The sequence below is a fragment of the Nicotiana sylvestris genome, chromosome 10, assembly GCF_000393655.2.
Source record: "Nicotiana sylvestris chromosome 10, ASM39365v2, whole genome shotgun sequence".
NCBI classification, from domain to species: domain Eukaryota; kingdom Viridiplantae; phylum Streptophyta; class Magnoliopsida; order Solanales; family Solanaceae; genus Nicotiana; species Nicotiana sylvestris.
The window spans coordinates 171,749,786-171,777,359 of NC_091066.1; the positions used below are offsets into that span (position 1 = coordinate 171,749,786).

The following is a 27,574-nucleotide window of genomic DNA, read 5'->3' on the forward strand; positions in this document are numbered from 1 at the left end:
ATTCGAAATAATGAACAGAGCATTCGAAAATGTTGTCACCTGTAGGAGGGGCAGAAAACCACATATGTCCACCGTTGGGCCCATGCTCGACCGGCACATGCTCCTATACAGGTATGCGAGAACAGCAACACCCCAGCTATACTGGGGTAAAGCATCAAGCTACTGAAGATGATGGAGAAAGCGCATACTCACGAGACTCCCCAAAGTGTTCGGGAACAAGACACAGCCGAAAAACAGGAGCAGTGCCAACCGCGTGTACCTCTCAATATGGAGATCCTCCATCCCATTGATAGTGTCTGGGTGCAAAACAACCATATGATCTCTGATGGCTGACAAAGCAACGCGACTGCCCCCAGTGTTACCCTGAGGTCTATAACTAGTAAAATGCCCCATCATATCCAAAAATTGTGCACGCATCATGGATCTAATGTACTGGGGCAGTGCCACGGCCTATCCATCTACGTGAAGCCCGTTTAAAACCTGAACATCCTCCAGCGTGATGGTGGCCTCTCCAGTGGGCAAGGGAAAAGTGTGCGTCTCCGGTTGCCACCGCTCTACCAAGGCCGTGATGAGAGACCAATCAAGTTGCATCCGTCCAAGCTCAAAAATCGTATAGAAGCCCGTAGCCTGTAGGCGCGCGACTACGCGGGCATGGAAAGGATGCTCCACGATGAACTCCCACAAATCGTCAGGTCTCCTAGGGCGGAGAGCCTGCATCGATAGCTGTCTCTCCCATACAAAGGAGGACCTATGGTCGCCTTGCAATACTAGTAGCTGATCCTCGGCAGGTCCAGGATGCGCAGGCGGAGAAAAGTCCATGTCGTCTACTATAATTTAAACAAAATTAATTGTGTGTTAGTTTAAGGAATTAAATAATTAATTATATTTAATATTGGATTGAATAATTATGTATGGGTTCCAGACTCGATATTTGAGGCCCGACAGCACCAAGTTATCCTTAATTATTATGCGTGATTAAATAATTAATTATATTTAATATTGGACTGAATAATTATGTATGGGTTCCATGCTCGATATTTGAGGCCCGGTAGCACCAAGTTATCCTTAATTATTATGCGTGTCAATTTCAACATTTTTAGAATTTTGCTAGTTTAAGGAATTAAATAATTAATTATGTTTAATATTGGACAGAATAATTATGTATGGGTTCCAGGCTCGATATTTGAGGCCCGGTAACACCAAGTTATCCTTAATTATTATGCTTGTCAATTTCAACATTTTTAGAATTTTGCTAGTTTAATGAATTAAATTAAAAATTATTGAATTGGACTGAATAATTATGTATGGGTTCCAGGCTCGATATTTGAGGCATGGTAGCACCAAGTTATCCTTAATTATTATGCGTGATTAAATAATTAATTATGTTTAATATTGGACTGAATAATTATGTATGGGTTCTAGGCTCGATATTTAAGGCCCGGCAGCACCAAGTTATCCTTAATTATTATGCGTGTCAATTTCAACTTTTTTAGAATTTTGTTAGCTTAATAAATTAAATAATAATATATTTAATATTGGACTGAATAATTATGTATGGGTTCCAGACTCGATATTGGAGTTAATTTTACAACATATATTAATTTGTTTCTTTTGTAAATTTATTGTTATAAATTAAATAATTAATTTTATAAAGTGTAATTGGATAGAGTTTTCAGTTACTACATATTTAAACTACATAGACTCTACCGCTAAAAGGTTCTACATTTTACTACGCTAAAAGGCTATATATTTTACTACGCTAAAAGGCTCAATAATTTACTACACTAAAAGGCTCTATATTTTACTACACTAAAAGGCTATATTTTACTACACTAAAAGGCTCTACATTTTACTACGCTAAAAGACTATTTATTTTACTACGCTAAAAGGTCACTATTACATATAAAAACAACTAACATAAAATATAAATATGAACAACACACAAAATAAATAATATTAATTTTTGAACAATACAAATAATTTATCAAATTTTAACATTTTTTGTACCAAAGCTAATAAATCAATCCAGGTATAAGATACAAATTTAAACACAAACATAACACAAATTAACATGGAAACACATTAAACAATACAAATATGCATGTACTATACGAATTTCGACATAAACAAAATCGAAATACCTCGATTTAAGTTTTTTGAATTTGATTGAAATTGAATTTTTGCACCCGAAAGAAGGAATCCAAAGCTTGTCTTGTGTGTGGGACCTACACTACTTGCTCTTTAGGTGACGGGTGGGGCCCAAATATTTTTTTAATTTTACGCCGGGGGGGGGACCAGCAGAATCCGAAATTTTTTAATGGGGGTTCGTCGGTTCTGTGGTCCAAGGAGGGCTTTATTTTATTAAAGCAATTCGCAGTATTATACTGCATTTTAGTTAAAACGCAGTATAATACTGCGAATTGCTTTAATAAAATAAAGTCTCTTCTTCTTTTTTTTAAGTAAAACGCAGTATAGTACTACGAATTAGTAAAAAAAATAATTTTAAATAATACGCAGTACTATACTGCGTTTTACTTTAACGGCCAACTTTCCGTTAAAGTAAAACGCAATATAGTACTGCGTTTTACGTAATTATGTAACCTTTTTTTTAACATTAGAAACGTGTTTTTTGTCCAAAAAAGCATCAAAAAAGTTTCGGACTCTGGGCGGAAGGGGGTTTAGACGGTGTTTGACTAAACTTATAACAAAGTCAAATTGGCTTATAAGTATATTTTAGCTAAAGTCATAAGTCATAAGTTGGTCACCACCAATTTATGGCTTTTCAATTTATAAGCATTTTTAATTTGACCAAGGCTTTTATTAAATTATCCTTAATAATATTTTTGAATTCACAAAATATTTTTCACAAAATAAATTTTCTAACTTTTTCTTCATAATATATTTGTTATTCATCCTTTTCTTTGCAAAGAATTGTTTTAATTTATAATGTTTTGTAAAGTTTTAAGAGTGTTTTAGTCATTTTAATAAAAGAATAGTTTATCATCACTTTTCTAAAAAACACATCAACTACTTATTATCAGTTTTAGTACATTTATCCAAAAATGTAAATGCTTAAAAAATTAGTTTCAGCAAGCTTATTAGCTATTTACAATCAGCTAATCCAAACGGCCTCTTAGGCATCGAAGGCAACATTTTCATTAAGGAATTCAAAAATTTAAAAAATAAATACGTAAAGAAACTAAGAGAGTTTATCATTTATTTAATTAAATAAAAATAAATCTGACAGCCTTTTTGTGGCGACAGTAGAAGTCACCATTAAAGTGGTTTGTCGCTGATTTCGACCAACATTTTCACAGCCAACTTTCTGTGATGAATGCTACAATCGCCACTAAAAGAGGTTTGCATGTTGCCAATTATCGACATTTCGATATCCAAAATCGCCATCAAATGTATGATGACCCGATAGGTCATTTATAGTTTTAACCTTCATTTCTGTGTAGATCTCGATTAACTCCATTTAACCTTTCTCGTTTTGCGTGCATAGTCCGTGTTCTTTTTTCGGAAGATTTTTATAAGAAATTGACGAAAATATGAAATCGTGCCTTAAAACTCATTTGAGTTGACTTCGGTCAACGTTTTAAGCAAATGGATTTCGAACAGTATTTTGACGATCCCGGTGGTCTGTATCGGGATTTGGGACTTGGACATATGCCCAAAATCGAATTCGGAAGTCCACAGCTTGATCTAACGCAATTTGTTGAAAACTAGAAATTTAAAGTTAAAAGAATTCCTAAGTTTGATCATCGGTTGACTTTGTTGCTATCGGATTCGGATTATGGTGTCGGAACTTGACATAGGTTCATTTCAGTATTTATGACTTGTCTATAAAAATTTAGTGCAAAACGGAGTTGATTTGACGTGATTCGAACGTCCAGTTGAAAAATTAAAAGTTCTTATGTTTCTTTGAAAATATTATTTGTTTTGGTATCTGATTCATAGTTTAAGGTGTTATTTTGATGCTTTGATCGTGCGAGCAAATTCGTATGATGTTATTACACTTGTGTGCATGTTTGGTTTGGAGCCTGAGGGGCTCAGGCGAGTTTCGGATAGGCCTAGGAGTGGTTTTTAACTTAGAAGCATAGCTGGTGCATGTTTACATCTCATGCTGGACTACAGATCTCGCATTTGCGAGGTCTCGCTCGCAAATACGAGCATCACTTTTCTGAAGGATACTTCGCATTTGCGAGCATGGGTTGGCTGGGTAGAAATCCTAATTGTAAGGAAAAGTTCGCATTTGCGAGGAAAAATTTGCATTTGCGGAGTTGCAGTGATCGCATTTGCAATCCAAGAGTCGCAATTGCGACTCAGCACTGTTAGAGCATGCTTAGCATTTGCAAAGTAAAAGTGCGCAATTGCAAACAAATTATAGCATTTGTGACGACAACGGGCTCAGGGACTTCTTCGCATTTGCGAGGGGTTGATCATTTTTGCAATCATCGCAATTGCGATAACTGCAGCTGGGTAAAAGAGAAAAAAAGGGGATTTTGCTTATTTCTTTCAAACTCTCAACCTTAAATACTCTAGATACGATTTTTTCAAGAGATTTTTTTCCTAAATTCATTGGTAACTGACTTTAATCTACTTTCTTTCAATTACCTATTACATTTCATAAGTTTTCAATATTAAATCTCGGACTATCATAGAAATTAGTGATTTGAGTAGAATTAGAAATTTTTGTAAATTTGGGATTTAGACCTCGAATTGAGGTCGGATTTAGAAACTAATTACATAACCGGGCTCGGGGGTGAATGGATAATCGGGTTATGATCCGAATCTCGGGTTTTGACCAAGCGGGCGTGGGTTGACTTTTCTTGACTTTTTCAATGATGATCTAAATTGAACCTCTTTCATTCATGGGTAGTTTCTAAGGCTTATTTTGAATCGTTTGGTTAAAATCTGCTAGATTTGGTTAGTGGAGGCTTGTTCGAAATGCAGGGCCGTGGTTGAACTTTGAGTTGATTGCAGAGTTAGGTAAGTGTTGGGTCTAGCCTAGATTTGAGGAAATTAGGAACTCTTAAGCTATGTGCTATGTGAATTACATGTGTAGCAGTGTATATGCGAATGACGAGTGTATATACGCCGTCAAATTACTTGTTTCCATATTTTCCGTATTTCATTAATTACTTTATTTCATGACTTAGCCGTTACATTACTTGTTTTCCCTATCTTCATTGCTTAACATTATGTCCCGTTTTCATGCCTTAATTGCTACATGCTTATTTGACTTCCATGCCATAATTACTACTTGTCATTTAACATTTCTTGTCTTAAATTGTTCATCCCCTCCCTGATTCCGCACTTAATTACTACTTGTCTCCATTTGTTCCCCTCATATATCTAAATTGTATTATGCCTTGTTGCCTTATAGTTTCATATTAATTGTTACTTTTATTGGAGTAGTATCACTTGTACGTATTGTTAAAAGTAGACACCGTTGAGTTGGTAAAGTTGAGACATCCGAGTAGTTCGAGCTCTTGATTATCATGTTATTCTCTATTTCCCGTACATTTGTTCTCTTAATGTATGATTTCTTGTAAATCTTAGTTATTGAGTTACTATAGTTAAATGATATTGTTTGGAGAGCGGGTTACACGCCGCATTGGAAATTAAAAAGAAATGAATTAAAAAGGTCGAAATAAGGATGGATTATGATAGATGATTATATAGAGCGGTCGGGTTGCGCGCCGCAACGAATTTATTTAAAATTTATATTGTGGGATCAGGTTGCACGCCGCAACATATTTATAAAAGTAATATTGTTTGTGACTGTCGGTTTGGTCTCGGTTGTTGAGAGGAGTTATATGGCTGGTTATTCGGGACTCTCTGCTGGTTGATTTGAGTTTCGTTGATATGAGTTACTTGCTTATATTCATGTCTATTCTGTATTATTATTATTATTATTATTATTATTATTATTATTATTATTATTATTATTATTATTATTATTATTATTATTATTATTATTATTGCGTACATGTTAATATAAGTGGCCCGCCTTAGCCTCGTCACTACTTCGTCGAGGTTAGGCTCGACACTTGAGTACATAGGGTCGGTTGTATTCATACTACACTCTGCACTTTTTGTGTAGACTTTGAAGTCGGTCCTAGCGGCGGTCAGTAGATTGATCGGGTTGACTATCAGACGGACACTTGAGGTACAGATGCTCGGCGTTCGCAGCCCTAAAGTCTCTTTCTACTTTATCTTAGATGTGTATTATCTTTCATACAACTTTATTTTCATTCAGACCTTTATCTGTATTATTCTAGTAGTTCGTGCACTTGTGACACCAGACCAGGGTTGTATTTAGATATTTTGGTAATTATGATCATTCGCACTTTATATCAGTGTATTTTCATAAACTCAATTTAATTGGCATCAGTTAATTTGATTTGTTTAAAATGGCTTAAAAACAATTCTAACTTTGGCTTGCCTAGCAAGTGAAATGTTAGGCGCCATCACAATCCCGAAGGTGGGAATTTTGGGTCGTGACAAATTGGTATCAGAGTACTAGGTTACTTAGGTCTCACGAGTCATGAGCAAACTTAGTAGAGTCTGGAGGATCGTTACAGACACGTCTGTACTTATCTTCCAGAAGCTATGAAATTTAGGAAAAATATCACTTCTTTCTTACTCTGTCGTGCGATTTTTATTCTATCATTGATGATTGAATCCTTCCATTCTTGTTCTGTCGCAGATGGCAAGAACACGCATTGCATCTACAACTAGATAGGAGATAAAACCCCCAAATTTGGGGGTTCCCATTTTTTAGAAATATAAGTATTTAAAAATAAAAGTATTTAAAAATAATAATATTTAATACTTTTAATACAAAAGTATAATTTTTCATATAAAAGAAACAAAAACTTCTTAGGTATATAAATAAAGTAACCATTTGACTTAATTAAAAATGGATTGATGGATAGTTTTCTCAACATTTCAATTTAAATTGATTTGATAATTTAACTTTTTACTCTTTTATTAGATAACATATAAAATTTTTATTTACCTTTCTTAATTTGTCCAAGTCAACTTTTTTTCCCCTTAATCTCTTTATATTTCAGAAATCTCTACACTTTTTGCACACTCAGTAAACTTTTTTTTTTAAAAATAAGTCCAGTCAAATCCCGTAAAAGAAATAGCATGCAAATTGCAATATTCAAGGTCAGATAAGAATGAAGAAATAAATAATTAGTCCTTAAATGCTACAAGTATATCTTCAAACCATCTCACATAAAATCACAACAGGGCAAATAATCTCATTTTCAGATTCTTAATTTTATTATACAAAATGACTAATACATGATTAGTACTAATTAAGTAGCTGAGATGCCAGTAAATTCGGAGACCACTACATGACTAGAGAATTAAGCTATACAACAATAATAACTATGCCTCAGCCTCACATAAATCAGGATCGGCTACATAAATTTTCACTTTTCCATTTATGTTCGAGTGCTCGACTCATGTCATCATCATACAAAATAAACTAGAGAAGCTATAGAACGAATTACTATTTAAAATAGTCTATTTTGTTCCCATTTCTTTTTAAGAAGCTGCCATTGCTAATTGAATCTCCCCTTCTGTTATCGGCAAGAACCCTACACGTTTCTGTATTACACCAAAAAGAAAAAAGTTAACCGAAGGAAGATTATACAAAATAAATATTTTCAAGATAATTTTTAACATCTTTTCCAGTTATTTTTTCTTTTTCCGATTCATTTCTATTAGTGGTGTAACCAAAGTTGACATCATGGGCTGAATAATCTGTTTCAACGAATTTTAGTTTTCTATATTTTCTATATCTACGTAATCCACTACGTGTTCAGTATGGTAGGCATACGTGTTCAGTTATTAACCAATAATTTTCCTTCTCCTCCCCCCCCTCTCCCCACCCTCCCCTCCTATATCTATCAATATATATAATATAGATATACGGCGTATCTAGTGTAGAGGCTATGGGTTCAAACTCATAGGTTTTGCTCGTACCCTATATTTTTGCAGGGCAAATATACAGATAGTAATTCTCAAGGATGCTATTTAAATATTAGTCAATACTTATTTTGTCCTGAAATTTTAAACTAAAAATCTGAATTTCAGGACAATTCAGAACTTTTGTCCTGAAAAATTGAATTGAAAAACTAAAATTTAGGATACACTGACTAATTCGTAAATAAAATCCTCTAAAATAGCTTCTTGCTGTCGTTTCTACTATTTTTGCACAAAATATCATTAATATATATATATATATAATAAATTTTGAATCCATTAAATTTAATGGGATATGGTAAAATTACGTATTTCAACCCATAAAATATAAATACGTAGTGGATTTGCCTATAGGTATAATATGTAAAAAAAAAAAAAAAAAAAAAAAACTAAAATAAAGGACAAATAGTGGAAGTTATCAAAGTTTGACTTAGGTGTTGTTTGTGGATAGAATTTGCACCTTTTGTTAGAACTAGCAGAAATTGTTGATTGAAAACGCCTAGTAAGACAGAAGCAGTCATTCTTGAAAATAGAATTTCCAGAAAATGAAAGTGTGTCACGTTTCATGTAATTTTCCTAAAACCGAATTGACGATACAATTTGTTAATTAATTTAATCTTTAGGAGCATGTAATCCTATGGTTCTACGAATTGAGTTAATATTCCAATAAAAAAATGTAAACTAATGTAACTCAATAGTTTTTACTTTACTATCTTTACAAACAAGGAAGGAGATAGTGTCGGGAGCGGGCTCAGTCGAACCCAATAATTTTGATTCGAACATTTTATGTGTTTTAAAAAATTTATAAAATGTACACAAATTATTAATTTAGAACTCATTAACTTAAAACGGAATGCTCGATTTACTACTCAAGTATTATTTTAAATTATAAAGTTAGAATCATAAGAAGATATCATTAAAAAGGGGAAGAAAAAATAAATACGACATGAAATTAAAGTGGATCCATGTCCATAAGGAAGAGAACAATACCTCTCTTGATTTGAGTCCTTTCTTAATTATTCCTCCATTATTATGACTTTGTTCTTCCATCAATGGACCACTTCCACCATTGTTGCTCATGCAAAGTTGCATAATTTTCTCAGCAACTTCATTCTCATCTTTGCACTGCGTCATCAGTTTCTCCACCTCAGCTTTAGGCAACCTCAACTTTACCCTAACGGGCCCACCATTCTCCGTCTTACATGGCGATGAATTATTAACGAGTGAGCCTGAAGCAGAGTTATTATGGTACGACGACTCTTCTGTCGTAATACTGGCAGGCTTCAAGATTGACAAGTCAGACACAGATCTCCGTGCTAGCATTAGGGTTTCGAGCCGATCTTTCGCGCTCATTTGGATCCCTGAACGGACCCTCCTCGGGGTTTTCTGTTCAGGGTATTTAGGTAACTCAACTAGGAAATAGAGCCTTTTAGGTTTCAACTCTTGTTGTGGTTCCAATGGCTTAGCTCTGACCCCAAAATGCTTCACTGCTTCTGATTCTAATAATACCATAGTAGGATAATTTTTTAGAACCTCGTTTGCATAAATTGGTGTCTTGAATTTCATGGTTTGTCCATCAATTTTCATCACTTTTGTTGTCTTTTTTCCTCCTAGAGTATTCCCCATTGTTTCCCACTTTTGTTTCCTATTTCAAATCTAACAACCAAAAATAAGAAGAAGAATATTTATGGTGAAAAAGGCTTGATTTGGGTTTTATTTATAAATCTTTTAGAATCTTGGCACAAGAAGAGAACAAATGGAAAAGTGGGTGAAAGATAAGGATGTTGGAAGGATTAGAAATGGGGACAAGGGGGTATAAAAGTACTCCTAGTTGTTTGTTAATTGGACAAGGAAAAAGTGCAAATTTGAAAATTGGCCACACTTTTGGCAATATACAAACACATTACGAGCACTGTTCCGTTCAAAATAAATGATTATTTTATCTTTTTATTTTTATTCAAAATAAGTGTTTATTTATTTAATCAAGAAAGAATTATTATTATTTTTCTAAAATTTGTCCTTATTTATATACTACACTGTGTTAAGATAATAACTAATTTATTGAATATATATTTTTTCTTTAGGAGTTCATATTTCTTTAATAAGTGTGCCAAAGATAAAATTATCATTTAGCATGGATCATGAGGCAGAGGTAGAGGTAGTAATATATAGTTGTAAAAAGTTTTTATTTTGTTTCGTTCATTGTTTAATACACTGTCTCGAGAGTTGTGAACTTGAGGTCTTTCTTTGCTTTTAAAATCTAATAAAAGAATGTGGATAGCGTTGCTCATTTGCATGCTAACGAAATAACCATGTTCCCACATTTTAATGCGAAGAAATCGGATTTTGGAGCCTATCAAAAGTTCATCTTTTTACATTTTGGTTGGTCATTTTGTTGGTCATCATTATATATTATATTATATTATATTATATTAATAAATAAAATATTTAGATAAATTGTATCGTTTTTAGTCATTTCATGATACCAATTAGGGGGTACATAGACCGGGTTGGTTCGATTTTTATTAAAACCAAATCAAACCAACTATATCGGTTTGGATTGGTTCGGTTTTGTCGGATTTTTCGGGTTTTCGGATTTTTTTTACATGAATATTATTTCAATCTTACTTTGTTAAAATTATAGATAAAGTTTTGATAAGTGAATATATGTTTAGTAAATATGGAAAAAATTAACAAACATATGATCTATTTAAATATTCTAATGGGAGAATATTTTTAGTAATACGTGATAGTTATTTTCTTAGTCGTCCAACAATAATTTTTCGTTAATTTACGCTTTCAAGGTTAATACATGAGAGGATCCCAAATATTTCTACGTTTTCTAAAGAAAATTCACTATAAAATCTTAAAAATATAAATAAAATTTATATATTTATATGTCGGTTTGGTTCGGGTTTTTTTATTCAATACCAAACCAAGTCAAACCAAACCTAGTCGGGTTTTTTAATCGGTATGGTTTGGTTTTTCAGTTTGGTGCGATTTTCCGGTTCGGTTTGAACAACCCTAATGCCAATGCACTAGCAATCTGAAGAATAAACTTATAATATTACAACAACAAAAGAGTAGGATAAGGGGTAAAGGATAGAGGATAAAATTGGATTATATAGTAATAACAAATGGGTAAGCTGAGAGAAAAATATATAGTAACGATGCGACCACACCAAATTGATCGTTACATAAAATGGCGCTTTTCTTCGTTATATAATGACGGATTTAATAATATGATACAATAAGTAAGTAATAATAAAAATAAATATTATATTTAAAATAACAATATAGTAGAACTCAATAAGCAATAGCCATCCAAACAAGCTGTTAGTAAACGAATGTGATATCAAAATACTCTCATTTCAATACTCTTCTAGTCTTCTTCTCATTCATATTCTATTTCAAAATAAGAAAAATAACTAAAAAAGAAAAAGAAAAACAAGCCCGTGAATGGTGGGGAACGATTATAGTTAGTATAGCGTAATTTGGCTATCATTAAAATTAATTAATGAAGTGTATTCTCATTGGTTAATTAAAATAACTATTACGGTTGCTTAAGGAAAAGACATATACGTAAATTGCGGTGTGGATCCACGAATTAGTGAGAGATCCCGTTTCATCATCATGTGCTTTTTTGACCTTATGTTCTTGTATTGTTTTTTAGTATTTTTTTTCGCCGATTAAATTTGAATTCATATTCGAAAAGTCCCACATTATGCAATAAAATGTTTCAAAACAAATGTGACTTCATACTAAGAACTTAAAAAATATTTTTTAACAAACGCGACTTTATACTAAGAACTAAAATCCGAAATTTAAAGAATGAAAAAATACTTATTATTCTATCACAATCAATTTTGACCATATGTTTTTATGTGTTAGAAATGACCATAACTTGCGGCAAATTTGGACTTGTTCTAATTTCTATAACTTGTCCCCATGGAATGTATGCAAAGAGGCTAAGGCAACATATTATTATTTACCATTCCAATGCACGTAGATCTATGAATGCATGTAAACAAACACTAATTATTTATATAATCATACCATGTAAAGGTAAAGTGTAATGGACTGAGAATTTTTGTCTACGTTATAAAGATGACTTCTGAGTTTGTCGCTTTGTAATTTGATGTTTTGGGATCGGTTCCGGGCCGAGCCAATCTTCCCTTTGATGGGTCGGGTTGGTGTAACGACCTAGCCGGTCGTTCTGAGAATCTAAGCTCCGTTCGGCAGCGTAAGATCTTGAACAGCTTCATAATATATGTATCGACTTGCGTGCATGATTGAATTCAATTACCGGAGGATTCAGAATCGAATTGGAAGAAGAATTCTAGTTTTGGAAGGTTAAGCAGTGAGAATTTGACCGGATATGGACTTTTGAGTAAATGGCTCTAAAATGGGTTTTAGATGATCTTAACAACTTCATATGGTGATTTGGGACTCAGGCGCGTCCGGATTCGGATTTGGAGATCCGTAGGGTAATTTGAGGCATTTCGGCGAAAGTTGGAAAAGTTGAAGTTTGAAAAATGGAGAAGTTTGACCCATAGTTGACTTTTGTGATATCGGGAGTGGAATGCGACTCCGAGATTGAAACAGCTCCATCTTGTCATTTGGTACTTGTCTGCAAAATTTGGCGTCATTCCGGGTTAGTTTGATTGGTTTCGGCACGAGTTTTTAGAGTTGGAAGATTTGGAAGTTTATAGTTAGATTCATGGCACGATTTGCATTTTCGGCGTTGTTTGATATGATTTGAGAACTCGAACGAGTACTTGTTAGGTTATAGAACTTGTTTGTGTGTGCAGATAGGGTCCCAGGGGGACTCGGGAGTGTTTCGAACGAGTTTCAGATGTTTTACATGGTTTTGGAACATGTCTGCTTTCTGGTGTTTTCGCACCTGCGACCTTGGAGCACAGGTGCGGCTCCACTTCTGCGTGAGCCTGATCGCGTCTGCGATCTTTGAGGCCTGGAAGCTAGCTCGCTTCTGTGAATGCTGGAACGCAGATGCGAAACCGCTTCTGCGATTAGTCTATCGCATCTGCGGCACCGCTCCTTGGCCTGTAAGTCAAGTTCGCAAATGCAAACGCCTGCCCGCAAATGCGCTTAGGTGTTCGCAGATGCGGATGTGCTGGGCAGAATCATTTATATCGAGGGTTTGGCCATTTTCTTCATATTTTAAGCTTTGGACTTCGAATTTGGGAGCTTCTTTTTGGGGTTTTTTCAAGAAAATCGATTGGGTAAAAATATTCTTCACCTAGAATCTAACATATTCCATGATTTTATCTTCATTTTTATCATTTAATTTGTGTTTTGGGTTGAGGAAAAATATTGGTTTTTGAAGAAAATTTCTAAAATGAAAAATCATGATTTGAGGGACCAAATGGTATCGGAATTTGATAATTTTTGTATGGTCAAACTCGTATCAGAATGGGTATTCGATTTTGTAAAATTTGTCGGGTTCTGAGATGCGGGCTGGGGGGTCGGCCTTTGGACCGATATTTGGATCTTGTTAAAGATTGAGACTTTATGATCCGGAATAGTTTCTTATGAGTTTTATTTGTGCTTTGAAGTTACTTTCGTTAGATTTGAGCCGTCCGGAAGTCTTTTCACCCGAGAAGTTTATTTTAGAGTATCGGTTGTCGTCTTCGAGGTAAGTATCTTGCCTAACCTTGTGTGGGGCACTTCCCTTTAGGATTTGAGTCTTCTATGTTGATTGTAATCCATGTACGCGAGGTGACGAGTGCGTGCTCAGACTTATTTGTGGATAGTTGGACTTTCAGGGTTCTTAGGTCCTTATATTTACTGTATATGAAGTTATTCTTGATATGACTGAGTTCCTATTTACTAGTTTTACGTCTACATGCTTAAATTAGAATTAATTGCTTTAGGATTCACTCTTATTGCCTATTTAACTCTTATTTGACTTAACTGAAGATTTTACCTCTTCTATTGCCATGTTATCTCTTCACAACTGATTATTTTTATTCGAAATTATCATCATCTCCTCATATAATTGTTTAGCCTTAATTGAGGTTATGATTACCTTTGCGCTGTCTATCTTTAATTGAATTGTTAAATATTCTTCGTAATTGCCCAAACCTTATAAGAAGTCTAGATATCCCATATTTAGTTGACTTGCCCTTATTTGGAACTATTTGACTCGTGTTAGATTTTTCTTGTTGCCGAACTGTACATTTTGGAATCGTTGTGGCACATTAGTTCATGCCTTGTTGAGCTGCTCTCTTTACACCTAGAATTCTTTACCGTGGTTATTCCTTGTGAATGAGCTCTATCGTTTCCTTGTGATTTAGAGTTCTTGAGTTGATTCACTCGTCGTACTTGTATTATTATCATTGTTGTTGTTGTATTCGTTGTGGTGATTGTCACACCTCCTTTTTCTGCCCCCGCGAGGGGTGAAGGAGTTTTTCCAATTAAAGGACAATCGAAACGGGATTTGTTTATTTATTTCAGAGTCGTCACTTGGGAGATTTAGGGTGTCCCAAGTCACCAATTTAATCCCGAATCGAGGAAAAGAATGATTCTGTATTACAGTCCGCAAACCAGAAATCCGGATAAGGAATTCTGTTAACCCGGGAGAAGGTATTAGGCATTCCCGAGTTCCGTGGTTCTAGCACGGTAGCTCAACTGTCATATTCGGCTGGGCGGGCTCCCGGCTTCAAAACTTGAAATTATCTTACCTCCGACTGTTTTTCTTAAAATCGTGTTGTCTTGCTATCTCTTAAAACTTGAATTGATTTCCTCGTTCCTCCGAGAAAATTTTCGACAATGGCAGAAAATTTTCTGTCCCAGTTTTGGTGCTTTTCCTTGTGGCATGTTTTTTCGCCATTAATAAGATTTCCTTTTCCTGCTTCAAATCAAAGAAAATTTGTTAGTTTTAAAACATGGTGAGTGGTCGTGCTACTCCTGCTGGGGATGGTTTTTCCCTTTCTCCCTTCCCCGCTTTGTGTTTCATTACGCTATCAAAACTTGCTGGGGATTATTTTGCTGGGGATGAATTTTCCTTTTCTTCCTTCCCCACTCTGTGTTGTCCGACCCTCTTGGAACTTGGTCGAAAATCTGTCGGGGATGCTCCTACATCTCGATGATCTGCTGGGGGCCCTCTTGGAATTAGGTCCACAATTTTCTCAACTGTTGTTTTCCTGTTTTTCTCCAACTTCCCTTGGAAATTTGGTCCTCTTGGGATCTAGACCCATTCATCATTTGGTCTTTGCGACCAACTTCTTTTCACTTTATCGCCTTATCTTTGGCCTATCCTATTCGCATTTTGCTTTGCATCATTTTGGCAACTAGTAGTAAGCTCTGAAAATCCTTTTCAAATTGATTGAATTTTGTTGGTTAAGACCTAATGTGAAAGTTATCGTAGTTGTTGGGTTACGACTTGTCTTTACTGTATTGTGATTTCGGATTTGAGTTGTGTTTCCGTTCACTTTTCTGTGTTATTATGGTGTTCCGCTGTTACTTGTTGTTTTCTTTCTTTATTACAATTACTGTATTGTTAGCCATATCGCGTAGTCTTTATATAGATATCATGCTATGTTGTTTCTATACTTATACGTGTTCTGCTTATTAGATCAGTAGGTGCCTTGACTGTTCCTCGTCACTACTCCACCGAGGTTAGTCTTGATACTTACTGGGCACCGCCGTGGTGTGCTCATACTACACTTCTGTACATTTTTTTTTGTACAAATCCAGGTATTGATCGTTAGTGCCTGAGCGGATTCTTGCCGAGGAGACTCAAGGTAAACTTGTTGCTGCATTCGCAGACTTCGGAATCACCTTCCTATTTTGTACTCATACTGTTGTATTTGTTTCCAAACATTTGTATTTAGAAGTTGTAGCGAACTTTGTAGAGCTTATGACTTGTACCACCGGGGTTTCGGGAATTATAAATTTTGTAGAGTTTTTTGCTTCGCGACAGTTAAATTTTATTTATTATTGTTGTATTATTTCAGTATGAGTTAGGCTTACCTAGTCCCTGAGACTAGGTGCCATCACGATACCCAAACGGAGGGAAAGTTGGGTCGTGACAGTTGAGGGTTTTAGATGGGCCTGGCCGGGTCGGGTAATTTTTTTTAAAAAAATGTTTTACTTTATTTTAATTCATTGTTAAAATTGACATTCACATTGATCAGCTATAAGCAGAATAATTTAACAACAAAAGATAAATAAAGTAACTAGCGTTTTAGCTATTAAAATACATGAACCGTAAAATAATTTTTTAATCATTATTTGAAATATTATTATTTCCACCAACTAAAGAAAATTTCGACAAAACAATTGTTCTTGTATATAATCACAAACTCCTAATTATGTTGTAAAAATTTTCTAATAGCACCAACTGGATTATTGTTAATAACATCCTCCTGAATCCCACAATTGCATTTTCCATTCACACAAAAGGGAATAGCATCACGACATTGATACCAACAATCCTTCCATGTTTTGCACGGTTCATCTGAACCTTTCACACTCGACAAGCCTATAAAAAAAATTATAAGGTATTATAATTTTTTTTTGAATAAGGTAACACAAAAGTACAATTTTTTTTTTGAATAAGGTAACACAAAAGTACCAATCTCATGTAAAATAAAATGTCACTAGACAATAGTATAATTTTATTGGAATACCAACAAGGGTTACGGTGGAGTAGTAAATACTCTTTCATCCTTAACCAGAGGTCTTGGGTTCAAGTCCCTGGTTATGGAGTCGTCTTTGTTAGGAAACGCTTTACCCCAATGTGGGACTTTCCGGCGCGAATTCAAATTTAGTCGGGTCCTAATATGAGTACCGGACACCGGGTGAAAACCAAAAAAAATTTATAGGCATACAATCATATCATAAACTAGGATTTTATTTGAATGAGAGAGTAAAAGAGGGAGTAATACCTATTGTGATAAGCATCAAACAAACAAAGTAGAGCAAAGTGATGGATGCTTTCTTCATTGCCATGTTGAAATGTGTGTAATAAATTTCTTCTGAGTTGTAAACTCGTACAAATACATATCCCCTTTCTTGCTATATATAGTTTTGAGGATCATTTCAATTTAAGGATTGTAATCTGAAATAAGTTTGAAATGATTGGCAAGTAATTTATTTACCATGGTTTGAGGAAGTTAGAAATTAATTTGATTTCATAGTAGCATAACACCACTTTCCTAGTTTGAGGCAACAAAATTTGATTGCAATTCCAATCAAAATCAATAATACATGAACTTACCAAAACAAAGAAATGGAAAGAAAGAAAAAAAAAAGGCAAAGATGTGTAGGCTAATAAATTTTCAAGAGTCAAAGATCTATTGTATTTTGAAGAACTTCTGCAAGTGTTTTTGACTACTTTTTATTGGATAGCGCCTAACAGGATTGATCATGTTCAACTCGCGTCCTAAAAAGAATAAACGATCGTTGCAAAATATAATCGGCTAAAGAATTCAGAGTTAGATACAAGAGATAATTAACGTTGAGCTATAATTATTCACTATCACTCAGAAAATAGGTTCAAACATTTTTCGAGTTATAAAATAATTTTTTTATTTTAAAGTACTTAATTAACAAATACTAAAGCAATAAGATTATCAACTGAAGAGAATAAGGTATATTCATGAGTAAAAAGCTTAGGATGGTGATTTCCCTAATTATTGGGATGCATGTCTAACGTGTTCACAATATTCTCTTGGAATATTCTCCATGACGGGCGAATTTATATGGTAGATTATGGGGCACGTGAGCACATGATCTCTAAGATAAACTAGGTACTTTATGTATGTATTTTTTAGAATTGATCTAAAATTATCTGCTGGCACCCATAATGTCACGATCCGGAATTCTCATCAGGGATCGTGATGGCGCCTAACATTCCACATGATAGACAAGCCAACGTTAGAACAATCTACTTCTTTTAACAATTAAATTAGATATCAAAGAAGAACTGAGATAACTGAATAAATTTAAAGTAAAAATGCGGAATCTGAACTAGCCAAATATCTATTACAATTCCCTGAATCTGGTGTCACGAGTGCACGAACTATTAGAGTAATACACATAAGGGTCTGAAATAAGTAACAAGCTATTTGAAGGAAGTCATACAGCTAAAAAGAAATGGATGGGGACTCCAGGAGCTGCGGACGCTGAATATCCGTACCTTAATTCTCCGCAAATGTATGATCCGAGCTCGCTAATAACCGCCGCCGGGACCATCTCCAAAATTTGCACAGTGTGCAGAGTGTAGTATCAATACAACCGACCCCACGTGCTGATAAGTATCGAGTCTAACCTCGAGGAAGTAGTGACGAGGCTAAGGCGGGTCACATACACTAAAATATGTACGGAGTATATAATAATGACATAATAATTGAAATACAGTACAAAATTAAACAGCCAACAGGAAATGATAACTCCAGCCTCAAAAATAAACCAGTGTCGTCCAGAATTACCAATCTTACCAGTTCAAACAAAATATCGTAAAAAGAACACAGCTCAAGAAATGGAAACATATGGGTTGTTGTGGCGCGCAACCCGATCCCACTATATATCAATATCAATATCGTAATTTCACTTTTATTTCACCATATCAATCTACCCTTATTACACATATTGCAGTGTGCAACCCGATCCCACCGTATATGTGTGTATATATATATATATATATATATATATATATATATATATATGTGTGTGTGTGTGTGTGTGTGTGTGTGAGGCCCGATCCCACCATATCAGAACCAAACACTCAATGTACAAAATCAACAGGCTAAATCACAAGGTCTTTACGATAAATAATTACCAAACTGAACCAAGAAAAGGAAACCTCAATCAATATAGAATCTACACGAATAATACTACACATCAAGACCAATATAGAAAATATGCCTTGAAAGTACCAACAACAACTTAAGCAAATAATAGGAGACAACGAAACTACGAAAGAACTAATACTTTCAACAAAGAGAAACAATGTCTAACAAGTAGCAATTAGGTATAGAAATACAAGTAAAACATGTAGCAGTTAAGGCAGGAAAAGACTATATAAGAAGAACGGGAAGGACACAGGCAAAACAGATAAATCGGCGGCACATAGGTACTCGTCACCTCACTTATACGCCGCTCGCATGGATTTCATATAGAAAATAAGCCAAGGGTTCCTAATCCCTCGAGTCAAAGTTAGACACGACACTTACCTCGCTCCACGGGCCACTCAATGCTCAATTACCGCCCTTCTTCTAGTATCCACCTCCAAACCACTCGTATCTAGTCACAGTTAACTCAATAACATCAATTATCGCTAAAGGAATTAACTACAATGCATAAATTTAGATTTCCCAAACTTTCTCCCAAAAAGTCAAAAATCGACCTCGGGCCCGCTTGGTCAAAACCCGAGGTTCAGACCAAAAGTCATTTACTCATTCACCCCCGAGCCCGGATATATAATTGGTTTTGGAATCCGACCTCAATTCGAGGTCTAAATCCCCAATTTTCCAAATCTCTAGTCTCTACACAAAAACCCTTCTACCATGAAAATCTTAGATTTTTAGGTTGGAAATTCATGAAATGTGATGGGAAATTGAAAGAAAGTGGGTTAGGATCACGTATCAAAGTTTTGGGGAAGAATTCGTCTTGGAAGAATCGCTTCTAGGGTTCTAGGATTTAAAATTTTGAAGAATGGGAGAAAAATCTCGTCTAGGTCTCTTTTCATCAGCTGCAGATGTCGCATTTGCGACCTTGCGACGCCCGCAAATGTGAGAAAAGCTTCGCAAATGTGAACTCCTCGCACTCTGTTGTCTTCGCAAATGCGAACTATTGCTCGCAAATGCGAACTGAAGTGATCGCAATTGTGATTCTGAACTTTGCAAATGTGAAGGTCCCCTTCCAGTCTCACTACTCGCAAATGCGATGATTCTTCGCAAATGCGAGGCTCGCATTTGCGAGCCAGACCTCGCAATTGCGAAGCCAGCAGATCTGGTGCATCAACTGCTGGTTTTTCTAAGTTCAAATGCTCTGTAGCCCATCTCAAACTTACCCGATCCCTCGGGGCTCCAAACTAAACATGCACACAAGTCTTAAAACATCATACGAGCTTGCTCTTTCAATCAAATTGCTAAAATTATACTTAAAACCACGAATTTAGCATCAAATCAAATGAAATCCTCAAGAACACTTTGAAATTTCTATTTTCACAACCGGACATCCGAATCACGTCAAAGCAACTCCGTTTCTCACCAAATTTTACAGACAAGTCTTAAATATCATAATAAACCAGTACCGGACTCCGGAACCAAAATACGGGCCCGATACTAACAAGTTCAAACATTAACCAAATTCTTAAAACCATTATATTTTCAGTCTTTCAATTTTCAATAAAAATTCATATCTCGAGCTAGGGACCTCGGAATTCGATTCCGGGCATACGCTCAGGTTTCATATTTCGATACGGATCCACCGGGACTGTCAAAATATAATTCGGGTGCGTTTACCAACAATATTGAAAACTCAACTCGTTTTTAAGCAAAATTCCTTATTTTTATCAACTTTTAACATAAAAGCTTTCCGAAAATACGTTCGGACTGCGCACGCAAATCGAGGAGAAATAAAATGAGGTTTTAAAGGCCTTGGAATACGGAATCGAGTTCTAAAACATAAGATGACCTTTTGGGTCATCATACATAACCCAAAAAGGTTGAATGATGCACTTCGTTAAATACTAAGTTATTTACCCAAAGAAACAAGGATTGATATCCATGTAATGCTTTCTTCTTCTTCTTCTTCTTCTTTCTTTAGTGGTGCACCCATATTCTGAAAATTCTAGATTCTAATTTCCTAAAATTATTCTCTAGTACTAACTCCAGCTAACAAATTAAACGACTCATAAAGATCGCACAAAGCTTTATAATATCTAAACTCATTTTTAAATTCTTGCAATTTTGATTACTCAAAAGTGACGGATATATATATATTTCCCAAGCAAAATAAGATATAACGGTACAATTTATAGAAAGTCCTTACAACAAAATATAGTTGAACCAACAGACTCTAATTAAAACGGTTCAATTATTTAAAAATATTGTGAAAGAGTCCGCCCAATATATAAGTGATTCCATCGTAATCCTAAATGAGAAGTTTAGGTACTCAAATTGTACTGAAAACACATAAGCTACTGTCAAAATAATATTCAATAGCAAAAATAGATAAGTAGAGAAAACATCTTCGATTCGTCTTATGGGATGGACTTGTTGATCTTTCGAGCTCAAATTTGCTTTAACAATAAATAAAAACCCTTTTATATGTCTATAATTTTGCCTGGAAAAAAATACCTAATATTTTAAATCGCGAAAAATTAAGCCGTTGTGCCATGGAGCTGCCACGTGGGAAATATGTGAGAAAATACTCAAATTCGGATCTTCCATTTTTTAGCTCAAACTCAATTTAAATCATTTCGTCTATCACCAATGAATATACACAATAAGATTACACCATTAAACGCTTAAAACACTCTAAAGTCGGGGTAAAATACATCAAATTACATGTAAATCTAGCATATTATCACGATTCAAACTTAACGTGTATATGTTCATAAATAAATATATAAAAATTTGTAGTTATTCTTTTTCTCTTTTAACTCCCAAATTCTTTTCTAGATGATAGTTTCAGAATACGATTCTTAATCTTAATTACTTTTAGTTAGTAAATGTCTTTGCTTTGTGTGGACCCCACTTAGTTATTCGTTGACCCAAAAGTATGCATGCATATATATCATGTGCGTTTGCTCTGTATGTATATCATCTGATGGGCTTTATCTTCTGTGTATTAATACTTTATATATTCTTGTATTTTCTATATCTCTTATATTGTTGTTATTTTGTTTTTATGGTATTTATGTTATGTTATGGATTTTATGGTATTTTATGTTGTTTTATTATGAGTCTATTGATAGTACTAATATAGTGTTTCTTGTTGCCTCTTTGAGCCGAGGGTCTCCTGGAAACAGCCTCTCTGCCCCTCGGGGTAGAGGTAAGGTCTGCGTACATATTACCCTCCCCAGACTCCACTTGTGGGATTACACTGTGTTGTTGTTGTTGTTGTTGTTGCTGCTCTGTATGTAGGGCTACATTTTTAAATTTTGATTTGTGCTACTTTATTGAGCTTTAAATGATGCTTTTTAATTTGATTGTTATCTGTTTCAGTTGATTTGCAAGATTATACTGTGTGCTAAAGAAAAACCCAAGAGATGATCTTGACTTCTGTTTTTTTTTTTGGTAATTAAAGAGTGAAGAAAATAAAAAATCAAAAATATTAAGCTATTTTCTGGCCGCTATAATTTTAACTCAATCTCATTATGACAACTTGTCAAATGAATTTTTTCAAGACGGCAGTCCAATCGAAATTTCCACAAATAAAATTCTTTAGTTTGTCATATGCTAATCTATTGGCAGCCATTTGTGTTTCTAGGAAAGTACGAAACTACGAATTGTCCTTCGTTGGCATCGCAGTAGAGAGGAGTAACAAGTTGTAGCACTGGTGCACATGATTAAAGTAGACGCGGAGCCAGAATTTTGATTTGTTATCGAACTTATGTCTCGTCTCAATTATTAGTTTCGCAAATAAATATTCATATGTACATACTTAATAATTTTTTGTAATACAAATATAAAATTTAAGTAAAAACTAAAGAGTTGTCCGAACCCGTAGCTAACGCTCTACCTCCCTCCCTTCATTGAAGCAGCCGCATGGACTTATCCATGTTGCATGTATGACCAACTTTTCTCACAACTTTCTGCTAAAGTTGGTTTTTTTATTTTTTATTTTGTGTGTGTGGGTGGGGGGGGGGGGTGTTTGGAGGAGGAATTTACTCCATAGCAAAGGTATATATTCATATATTGATTACCCCTAAAAATACAATTGAGGTAAAAGGTCAATATAAATATCAAAAGGTCACTTCTTGAGTTTACAACATTGGAAAATTAGGTCCATCCAATTTCCAACTTATTAGTACTAGTATTTGCTAGACCTTTCACTAACTTACCCTACCTATAATTCTAGTGATCACACTTATTTTATGTTACAAAATTTAATTTGAGGGTAGGTTGATTATCTGTCTCTCTAAAAGATTTATTTTCATTTACAAAACTAGCCATTTTTTTTCTCTTTTGTGTAATGACAAAAACAATGTCTTCATCCAAGAAGAAAACGTTAGGTAATTATCTTTCAATCTCAACTTGGTTATCGAAATTCAAAATAAATGTCCTTTCAGCATGTAATATTTAAAATGGAATATATGTGATGGAGAATAATTCAAATGGCAAAGGGTTCACATTAGATTAATGGACGTAATTCTTGATTTTTCCTCTAAAGATACGTTTTGTGGACATACTTATTCTCAAGGTTGAATTTAAAGAGTAATGACTCATAACCAAGTGAATGGTCCAAACTTAATTCCCAATTTTGGTACTATGGACTTTTATATTACGATAAAGTGGTTAAGGATGAAAAAATACTTAATACTAATTATTATTGTTGGTTCGAGTTCTTTTATATGGAGTCGTATTTGTTAGGGAGTATTTCACCCCAGTGTGCGACTTTTCGGTGCAAATTCGAGTTTAGTTGGCCTCAATGCTAACACCAAACAAAAAGGGCAGGACAATTAACCTGATGTATAGGGTTCCGTGCCCAAGGGGTGTGATATAGACATTTTGCCCTAAAGCAAGCATTAGTACTGGTTGCTTCTACGACTCGAACACGTAATACATATGTTACACGGATATAATTTTATTATTGCTTCAAGACTTTCTTTCAGCGCGAATACTGGACACCCGATGAGAAACTAAAAGGCAAGCTTTTCACTTGGCAATATTGGAATAAATTCAAAAGCAAGCAAGAAGTTTTCTATGCTTTCACGAGAGTTGGTTTTTGCTGAAACGACAAATATGTAGCACATGGAACGCCTAGACATTGAGGTTGATAGTTTGACAAAATTTCCAATGAAATTTCAAACAAGCAGGTGTATGTAATAGTATATTATATAGAATATTATTGATTTTCAGTAGAAATTATAGAGTATAATTACTTTTTGAGAAGAACTATAACAGTTTTCTTCTTTGTTGGTAATAAATCTTAAGTTCGATTCTCCTTAAGCGAAGATTGTGCCTTTAGAAATCAAAAGTCAATGTAAGATTATTATTTTTTGGCAAGAGAGGGAAACTCCCAGACGCTACAACCTCTGCAACAACCTTTACCCTTCAGGTGAGCACTTTGTGTGCACTGGATAAATCTCCGATCCCCGTGTGTAATAGCTTGCAAACCACACAATTGATGTAAACCGCATTAGGCAATCCCTAGTGCATCAGGCTCAATTGTCCAGAATGGTTTAATGTTACAAGCTTATATTAGGGTAGGTTGTTTATATAATACCCTTTGAGGTGCGGCCCTTTTTCGATTTCTGCCTGAACGCGTGATATTTTGTGCATCGCTCTGCCCTTTAAATCAACATATTACAAAATTTAGGACATCTTTATATCAGCAATTATACTCTATCTTGAAATATATAACACCTAAGTTCGTCAAAGATGTAAATGTATCCTAGAAAACTCCTTTATAAGGACCCAATAACGTGTTATATGAATACTTTTACATAAGGGAGCTTATAGCACTGTGTCTTTTTAATTAAGGTTTCTCTAATAATTATGGAATTACTTCATTTAGCAGTACCTACCACATTTATATAAAGTTAATGTTAATTCTCGAGTATGAAAATAATTTAAGTCGGCATGAAGAAAAATAACTGAACATATTAAATTTCAGCAATCATGTGTTTTTTATCCATAGTTTTAGGAATAACATGTGTTTTTGTAAAAATGTTGACAATTTCTCTACCAACTAAAAACCCACAAAAGAAAATAGATCACTCCTTAATTCGTCAAATGAGGCTGACTTTTCGATTAATTAGCAAATATGTTGATTTCAAATTTTAACTACCAATTTTGGTATTTGTCTCCCGGAAGTCATCCTATTAGTCTAAAAAGTTTTCACTTGAATAGTGAATATTCCCAAGGCTAATTTTTATGGAAGACTCCTCTACACTTAGGCTTCATTTGTTTATATAAAAATTAAAATGTATGTGTTAAAACCAAACTCTAGGTCTGCCATTAATGGAGTTACAGAATTGGAGAAGAAGGGAGAACAAAGAGGGGAAATGAGAGGAAGGTTTTGGAGAGAGAATGGAGCTGAATTCTTTCAATCTCATTAACGCAAAGTGTATTGTACACCTATATATTTATTACAAGTAATGTCTCCACTAATTAACATTATGACAGCTAAGCAACTAACCTTCTAACTAATTATCATTCTAAAATAGTACAAGATAAATAACTGACTGTACAATCATTTATTTCTACACTCCCCTCAAGTTGAGAATGAAAAATATTTTTCATTCCCAAATGGGAAAGTAACGTTGAATGTTGTTGATGGCCTAAAGCCTTTGTCAAGAAGTCTGCAGGTTGTTCTTGACCGGGTATATTTTGATTAAACCTTTTTGTATTCGTTCCCTTATAAAGTGGCAGTCAATATCTTGACCGGATTAGTTGTTATTTGCAAAGCTGCCTTGTTATCACAGTATAACTCCATATGCATCTTCACATTCACTTGCAACTCCTTTAATAGTCATTTCGACCATATCAGTTCTGCTATTGCATGTGTCATGCTTCTATATTCAGCTTCTGCTAGACTTCTAGATATAGTGCTTTGCTTCTTTGCTTTCCAGGAGATAAGTGATGCTCCCAGCTTGATACAGAAACCAGTAACTGATTTCCTAGTCACGGGGCATGAAGCCCAATCCGAATCATAGTAAGCCACAATTTCTTCTGCACTAGTGCTTGATATAAAAAGTCCAAGTACAGGCTGATTCTTGACATACTTCACCACATGTAAGGTTGTTTCATAATGTGACCTTTTTGGTGCATGTATAAAATGACTCAAGCATTGTACTAGATTTGCAATGTCTGGTTTGGTTATTGTTAAATACAACAACTTCCCAACTAGCCTCTGAAAATTGTCCCTATCTTCCAAAAGCTTATCAAAGCCACTAGTTTTTACTAGTTCACCAAATTCTGTACTAGTGAGCTTTAGATTCTGTTCCATTATAGTTTCTTTAGGCTTTGAACCTCAGAGACCTACTTCAGAAATCATCTCCAAGGTGTACTTCCTTTATGACATCAGAATGTCCTCACTTGATCCACCAAACTCAATTCCTAGAAAGTATCTTAGTTCTCCAAGGCCTTTCAGTAAAGTTTTGGTGTAGAGCATCTTTGGCCGATTGTATCTCTGCCAAATCATTACCAGTAATAAGTAAATCATCTACATAGACAAGTATGAGTACGTATTTACCATTAGTAGTCTTGGCGAATAATGAATATTCATGTTTGCTCTGTTTGAAACAAGATGTTAGTAGAGCTTGTGTTAGTTTTAAGTTCCATTGTCTAGAGGCTTGTTTCAGGCCATATAGGGATTTGAGGAGTCTACAAACCTTGTTCTCCCCCTAGCCACCAAATCCCTAGGACAGTGTCATATAAACCTCCTCAAAAAGATCACCACTCAGGAAGGCATTATGTATATCCATCTGAAAAAGAGGTCAATGCTTAAGAGCTGCAATAGCTATGACAGTTCTCACAGTAGTCATCTTAGCTACAAGGGAAAGTGTATCATGAAAGTCAATTTCCTCTTGCTGGGTATATCCATTTGCTACTAACCTTGCTTTGAACCTCTCAACAAATCCATCAACATTATGTTTGATTTTATATATCCACCTACAGCCAATGGGTATTTTTCCAGGTGGCAGGGTAACCACTTCCCAAGTGTTGTTCTGTTCTAGTGCTTTTATTTCAAGCTACATTGCTTGAACCCACCTATCATCTTTGATGGCTTAATAATAAGTGAAAGACTTAGCGTTTGAGTAAAAACAAGCAATGAAGGATTGAAAGTGGGAAGGAAGATAAGAATAGGACACAAATTTCTGAATAGGATAAGGTGAAGAAGAAGTGGAAGGCAAAGGAGGGTGAACAAATTCAGCTAGCCAAATTGAAGGTTTAGATGTTCTAGTGGACTTCCTGGGCTACAAAGGTTGTAGGGATGGTTGGTCTGATAAGGGAGGTGAATTGACAAAGAAAGATGGTGGTGTAGGTGCAGCAGGATTAGTTGAAGAGGGAGGATGTGAGGAAGTAGGTGTAGAAGAAGAAGGATGAGGTGGTGAATCCTAAGGGAAGGAAGAATCATCTGGTAAAATAGAATGATCAATACTAGAAGATGGTGGAACAATTGGTTGCACATCATAGATAGGAAAATGTCAGAAGTAGGACATTTAGGAGTATAATCGGGACAAGCAAGAAACTTGCTTTTGGGATACTTAAAAAAAATCTTCTTTGAAGACAACATCCCTACTAACCAGAAACTAGTTGGCTTCAATATCATAGATTTTGTAACCCTTCTGTGTAGGTGCATAACCCATAAACACGGCAGGAATTGATTTAGAAGTAAAATTATCATGAAAGTCTGGTTTTGT

At 34.8% G+C, this 27,574-nt stretch overlaps 3 protein-coding genes across 3 annotated transcripts; all 3 read right to left on the reverse strand.

Moving 5' to 3' along the window:
- Positions 1–450: 450 nt before the first annotated feature.
- LOC138880259 (serine/threonine-protein phosphatase 7 long form homolog) lies at positions 451–819 on the reverse strand. The gene has a single exon (XM_070159938.1). It carries the CDS (start codon positions 817–819, stop codon positions 451–453), a length of 369 nt encoding a protein of 122 aa, XP_070016039.1.
- A 6,433-nt stretch (positions 820–7,252) lies between these two features.
- Positions 7,253–9,795, reverse strand: LOC104237246 (uncharacterized protein At1g66480-like). The gene is made up of 2 exons (XM_009791349.2): positions 8,998–9,795; positions 7,253–7,629 (listed from the first exon to the last, which is right to left on the reverse strand). Exons 1-2 carry the CDS (start codon positions 9,631–9,633, stop codon positions 7,567–7,569), a joined length of 699 nt encoding a protein of 232 aa, XP_009789651.1. The 5' UTR covers positions 9,634–9,795; the 3' UTR covers positions 7,253–7,566.
- A 15,885-nt stretch (positions 9,796–25,680) lies between these two features.
- Positions 25,681–26,157, reverse strand: LOC138880260 (uncharacterized mitochondrial protein AtMg00810-like). Its single transcript, XM_070159939.1, has one exon. The coding sequence runs from the start codon at positions 26,155–26,157 to the stop codon at positions 25,681–25,683; it is 477 nt and encodes a 158-aa protein (XP_070016040.1).
- Between the last annotated feature and the right edge of the window lie 1,417 nt (positions 26,158–27,574).

What these genes read in the sequence shown, in the direction of transcription:
- LOC138880259 (XM_070159938.1), bottom strand. Translation starts at nt 819, where the DNA reads ATGGACTTTTCTCCGCCTGCGCATCCTGGACCTGCCGAGGATCAGCTA.
- LOC104237246 (XM_009791349.2), bottom strand. Translation starts at nt 9,633, where the DNA reads ATGGGGAATACTCTAGGAGGAAAAAAGACAACAAAAGTGATGAAAATT. An exon ending in AAGGACTCAAATCAAGAGAG is followed by an intron (nt 7,630 to 8,997) that starts GTATTGTTCTCT and finishes GGTGTAATACAG; the next exon opens with AAACGTGTAGGGTTCTTGCC.
- LOC138880260 (XM_070159939.1), bottom strand. Translation starts at nt 26,157, where the DNA reads ATGGAACAGAATCTAAAGCTCACTAGTACAGAATTTGGTGAACTAGTA.